At 40.7% G+C, this 6,561-nt stretch overlaps 1 protein-coding gene across 1 annotated transcript in view; it reads left to right on the forward strand.

The window, feature by feature from the left end:
• The window catches only part of LOC102837054 (chromosome unknown open reading frame, human C20orf26), a 529,862-nt gene that overhangs the window by 21,815 nt on the left and 501,486 nt on the right, over positions 1-6,561 (forward strand). Inside the window, exons 3-5 of the mRNA XM_006860747.1 lie at positions 3,947-4,023; positions 4,825-4,892; positions 5,127-5,253. Of these exons, the coding sequence (XP_006860809.1) occupies positions 3,947-4,023; positions 4,825-4,892; positions 5,127-5,253 (272 nt within the window). The remainder of the gene's footprint in view (positions 1-3,946; positions 4,024-4,824; positions 4,893-5,126; positions 5,254-6,561) is intronic.

The raw sequence follows: 6,561 nt of genomic DNA on the forward strand, positions 1-6,561 counted from the left end.
AACAGGGATCCAGGAATTTATGTAATACATAAAAACAGGGATCCAGGAATTTATGTAATACATAAAAACAGGGATCCAGGAATTTATGTAATACACGTTGAAATCTTTCAACAAACTGATGCAGCATTGAAGCCGCTCACTCATCTATACCAGGGAATTTGGACAACAGCTACTCTACCAACCAACTGGAAGAGATCCATTTGTGCCCATTCTCAAGAGAGGTGGCCCAGTGGAATATGGAAATCATTGAACAATATCATATGCAATAAGATTTTGCTAAAGATAGTTAAAAATACAACAGTACATTGACAAGGAACTGCCAGAAACTCAAGCTGGATTCAGAAGAGGACATGAAATGAGGAAGTTATTGCTGATGTCAGAAAGCAGAGAATACCAGGAAGATGTTTTCTTGTGCTTTATTAACCGTTCAAAGGTTTTTCACTGTGTGGATCATGACAAGCTATGGATAACATTTCAAAGAATGGGTAATCCAGAACACTTGATTGTTCTCATGAAAAAGCTGTACATAGGCCAAGAACAGAACAAAGGAACACTGAATGTTTAAAATTCAGGAAAGGCATGTGCCATGACTGTGGTCTTTTACCCTACTTACTCAGTCTGTATGCTGAGAAAATTATCTGAGAATCTGGATTATATGAAGAAGAACATGGCATCAGAATTGGAGGAAGACATGTTAACAAATTTGCTTGTTGAAAGTGAAGAAGACTTGAAATACTTACTGATAAAGATCAGAGGCCACAGCCTTCAGTTTGGATTGCACCTCAGTGTAAAAAGAACAAAGATCCTCACAAGTTGACCATAAATAACATCATGATCAATGGGGAAAAATTGAAGTTGTCAAAGACTTTATTCTGTTTGGATCCATAATCAATACTCATGGAAGCACCAGTCAAGAAATCAAACAACTTACTGCATTAAGCAAATCGGCTGCACAAGACTTCTTTAAAGTGTTCAAGAGCAAAAATATCAGTTTGAGGACTAAAGTGCCCCTTACAAGCAATGGTATTTTCAATCGTGTCATCTACACGTGAAAGTTGGACAGTGAATGGGAAGGACTGTAGAAGAATTGATGCGTTTGAATTGTAGTGTTGAAGAATATTGAAAGCAGCATGGACTGTCAGAAGACGAAACAAATCTGTGCTGGTAGAAGTACAGCCAGAATGATCCCCGGAAGCCAGGATGGCGAGATTTTCTGTCTCATAATTCAGACATGTTATCAGGAGGGACCAGTCCTTGGAGAAGGACATCATGCTTGGTAAAGTGGAGGGTCGGCAAAAAGAGGAAGATTCCTAAGGATATGTATTGGCACAGTGTTAGTATTAGTAGCCAGTACTAAATGAGTTAACAACAATTGTGACGATGGCAGTGTTTTGTTCTATTGTACATATGGCGCTACATACATACTAGCTGTTGTACATACCATTTGCTGGAGAAGGATATCATGTTTGGTAAGGTGGTTGGTCACAGAAAAAGAGGAAGACTCCCAACGAGATGGATTGGCAAAGTGGCAGCATCAGTGGGTTCAAGTGTGGCAACAACTGTGAGGTTGGCCCAAGATCAAGCAGTGTTTTGTCCTGTTGTGCATGAGGTTGCTTTGAGTTGGTACCAACTTGATGGTGACTAACAAGAAAAGCAACAACATCATAGGGCGCTGAGTTTGAAAGACTTGAGGGCATCTAACAACAGCAACAACAAGGTCAGTGGTGCCTTGGGAGTGGGGGGGTAAGGGTGAGGGGGAAGCCGTGCACAGTCTTAATTGTTAACTCCAAGCACTCCCTGCTAGAGCAGGCCAACATTGGGTCCCCATTTCTGTAGAGAGCCAGAGGCTCCACCTTTCAGGGAAAATCCAACACATATTCCCAGAGCCCTGGCCTCAGCTACAGAGAGAATGCTAATTGAGTGCATGAGTGGATTTGAGCACAAGTACACACACATCCCAACAAATCAGACAGTATTCATTCAGCTAGATAGTATTATCTGTGCTGCTTTTTCTCCTCACCTCACCCCCTTCTGCCTGTACTGCACCCCCATTTCCCTTGTACTGTAGGTATCATTGTCAGAAAATGATTCCAACATTGGAAATACGCAAAAAAGAATACCTTTGTTCTTTTCCTCTAGTGCTTGCCCCTATGGTTGACTTTTTCTTGCTGCACTGTATTGCCACTTCCTAGGGATGAACTTACAAATATTTGTCCAGTTGAGATACAAATACACATACTTTCTGTCTGGTAGAAAAGTTAACTTTAAAGGTAATTGGTGTATAGCCCAACAGGACAGTCATCAGTTTTGCATCTAACCCAGCTATCTCTTTCTAATATTCTTTAATTAAATTGCCTGTAAGGTGCTCCTCCATGTACCTCACTGACTGACGAGATGAAAATCTCTCACATGCATTAATTTTCTATTTGCATGAGAGTCATGATTTTACCTTTGAAATTATAAATGATATCATTATTCATGAACTATTTTCCTTTTAGTTCTTTTTCTTGTTTTGTTAAGATTGTTTTTATTTTAAAACTACTTCCCACTATGTTACAGAGCTGTGCTAGTCTGAATGAGATGTGATTCAAGTAGAAAATATATACTAGTACTGTTCAGAAGAATGTAAAGCAGATGTTGACTAAGCTTGTTGTGGGGTTAAATGAATTAATATGTAGAATGTGCTTTGAATTGTGCCATTGTTGCTGTTGTGGCTGGTGTTATTTGGACTTTGGGGGTTTCCTTGTGTTATTTGCTTTTTGGGAGCTTTCATACTCTTAAATGAAGCTCGTGATTCTTCCCTTCCTATTTTTAAGTCCAGGATACCTGGGATCGCGCTGTGTCAGAAGTGGTTCAGCTGCAACTAACAACAATAACAGCAGCTCCTTACACTAAGGCACAAACCATCACAGAAGCCGAGACTCAGGCACGTGGATGCGTAGTCAGTAACGTAGGTTATCTAGAAAGTGTCCCTGAAAACAAGACGCACCGATAACATTCTCATTGTCCTGGCGAAGGTGCTCGTCACCCTGACTAGCCCACCACTTCGTATTTATGTTATTTTCAAAAATTTGAAGGTTTGTCTGTACACACATGAATTGAGTGTACCTATATGTGGAATCCTGGTGTGGTGCTATGGGCTAATGCGTCAGACTGCAAAGTTGTTTGAGCTGCAACATCAGTGGTTCAAGCTCACCAGCTGCTCCTTGGAAACCCTATACAGGGTCGCTTTGGGTCAGAATTGACTCAGCGGTACTTAACAACAACAGGGAGTGTATAGATCAGTTGTGTATTATTTTGGCTACTTAAAAAAATCTACCAAAGCTATGGGATAAAGCTGTCTAAAAATGGAGAAGATTTAACTTGGAAGCCCTGTTCGAATCTTGCTACTTTGAGTTTCCAGGCTTCCAGCTTTTTAGGATCCCAAGAGTCATGTTTAATTCTGACTCTGGGAATGTTGAACAAAACAAGCCATTGGATTCATAATGTGGCATCTGTCTTCTATCCCTCCAATTCCTAAGAGAATCTTTCCATCATGTTCCTTGAATAGAGCAACAGCTGTTGCCTCGAGGGCCTAGGAGAAGGGTGATTGTCTTTCATTGGCATAGCTGCCCCTGAGGACAGGAATACTGAGTAAATAATCGATTTCACTCTCCTGCCTTTTCTTCCCTTCACATAGCTGGTGGTAAGGCAGGATGAAGGCTGGATGCATAAACTCACTGAATGTTCCTGTTTCCTTGAATAATTCTGAGTGAGGACAATGGAAGGCGACAACATTGATAGAGCAACAAGGATGCTGCCTGGGTGTCTCAGGATTTATACACAAACTATCAGCCACAAATGCCTAGTGGCTACGTATGTGATTGGCCTACCCCTCTTCCACCATGGTCTGATCCAGAGAAGGGCCAAAGCAGCCTTGTAATCTGTGTTCTCTTTTCCTCTGCAGCCGCTGAATACTTTGTTCATGCACCTCTTTGTGGCTGTGGATGAGTATTCCACTGGTTGCTGCAAAGAGGTTATTAGGTGAGTGATGGGCCTTGCACACAGTGGGGTCTATGTGACTGCCTGGTAATGCCAAGTGATACCAAATAAACAGTAAGACAGTGTGGGCTTGTTTGAAATGCACTTTCAGTTATATGACATTCTCTGAGATATTTGCTTGTAATATCTGGCCATATTAAAGCTTTTACTTTGAATCACAGTGATACTTCTGAAAAAAGATAAACGATCTCTTTGAATCTGGGATCTGCCCCTTGCACACCTCTGTCTGTCACTTAAAGTAAACAGGTTGGCAGTGTGGTTATTTTTCAAAACCATTTTTTATATCACAACTGTGGATATTTTAAAAAATAACTTTCAGCAATCATATCTTTAAAAATGTGTGCTGCCACAACAGACTGCAGAAGCATCTGGAATGATGTGGTGTGTCGAAACATGATCTGCAGAACTGCCGTGCAATGGTGTGCCACAGACAGCCTACACAGACATTTGGGGTGGTGACCTCAACTCTCAAGTCACTTTGGAATGTCATCCCAGACCATCCAGATGCCAGGTCAAAGGTTAATATTAGCAGAAATCTGGTGTGCTGACTGAATGTGGCATTCTATTCTATCCGCCACCATGGAGCAGAGAGAAAAGGGGATGCTTGGAATACAAGAAATAGTCAAGAAAAATTGCTTTTGTGTGGAGGAAGCAAAGGAGCCCATGTGTGTTACGAGCGAGCACCTCACTTTTATAGAGACAGCATCAGTTTCAATCAGATTACTACTATTATTATTCACATTTTGGTATTGATACTTACACATTTTATCTTTCCCTCACTAGGACCGTGTTTAAGGCAGTGCTGGAACTCCACTTCATATTCCTCATAGTACCGTCCTACATGAGCTTAGGTAAAGCCTACTCAACTACTTCACATCTCCAGTAGTTAATACAGAACAGTCATGCTTAAAGCTAGGCTTTTTGAAATAAGTCATAGAAATGGTTGCAAGGGCCTCAGTGTATTATGTGCATATTTGATCCTAACAAATAAGGCACAATATTAAATGTAAGCTGAATTTTGTTATGAAATTCTAAAGTTATTCCTTGTTAAAATGAGACCACTTTTCTTGATCTCTGTGACTTAGGTTCAACTCTAGTAACTGTTTTTAACCAAGTGGGGAATGTCCCGTGCCTGACATTTGATGAGGACTTCGCTGTGTACATATGTCACAGGCATAGTCATTACCCTCAGTTACATATTCGTGAGGCCAGGTAAGTTCACAGTGGGGCTTTTATCACTTAAGCTTTACTGTAGCAATTATGTTAAGAAGCATTTTAGAAATTGCCAATTCTTGCTGTAAGTAATTAAGCTTGGATTAAATTGTTGTACAATTCTTTTTCTTTTAATTTTAGTATGGGTATCTTTTCTTAAGCTTTTACAATAATGGTCTTATGCAATATTTGTCCTTTTGTGACTGACTAATTTCACTCAGCATAATGTCCTCAAGGTTCATAATGTCCATGCTATGCGGTGGCTTGCAACTTCCTTGTTATTCTTCAAGGTAGTATAAGATTCCATTGTGTGTATGTACCAAAGTTTGTTATCCATTCTTCCATTGATGGGCACTTAGGCTGTCTCCATCTTTTTGTTGTACAATTCTTGTAGCATGATTTCATTTGGAGATGTTCATAGTTCCCCTTAATTAATTTGCAGGAAATTTCAAAATTATTCATTTGGATATAGGTGACTGGGAAAGTTACACACTTACTACTTAGGGTCTTCTGAAAGCACATGATCTTTGTTCCCACAGCAAGTAAAATAGCTAATTTACCTGAAACAAACCTTAACAGTGGATCTGATTATTTAATTTTCCAGTACAAAACAACCATTTCCTGACATTCTATGAAGGAGGAATCTACTGACCGCAAAGAAGGGTTTTCTCATTTAAAGTCTTTGGCAAAATGCCATACACAAAATATCCCGATTTCAACAGCCCTAAGGAGATGGACTGAAGTGTCCACAGATGACTTCAGCACTGGTCTCTGTCCATGAGCTCTCCTGTAGTGTGGCTTTGCCATTGTATCCATAGTGAGGTGGCTCTGCATCCCTTCCTCTGGAATCTGAGCAGGTTTGAGGCTGCTTCAGCCAGTAGAGCATGCAGAACGGCTGCTCTGTTACTTCTGAGCTGGGTGGTGAAAGGCTTGCAGCTTCTGCCTGGTTCTCTTGAGATACTGCCTCTGGGGGAAACCAGTAACTCTGTAAGAAGTATGACCATCTTAAGACCTCTGTGCTGCAGAAACCTCTTATAGGTGCCCAGGTCAATGACCATAGTTGGGCTTCCATCTGACAGTTAGCATCAACTGCAACCAAGCACCCAGGCAGAGAGCCTTATACGTCTGTAACCCTAGCTGACTTCTGACTGCAGCACATGAGAGACACTAAGCGACAACTGCCTGGTAATGCAAAATTGTGAGCAAAATAAATTGGCTGCTTTGAAACGAGTATATCATGAAACCATTTTTCAAGGGCGATTGCTTGGTTCTATTAATGAAGAAGAAATTGTATCTTCTTGAAACAAG

The sequence above is a fragment of the Chrysochloris asiatica genome, unplaced genomic scaffold, assembly GCF_000296735.1.
Source record: "Chrysochloris asiatica unplaced genomic scaffold, ChrAsi1.0 scaffold00039, whole genome shotgun sequence".
NCBI classification, from domain to species: Eukaryota; Metazoa; Chordata; class Mammalia; order Afrosoricida; family Chrysochloridae; genus Chrysochloris; species Chrysochloris asiatica.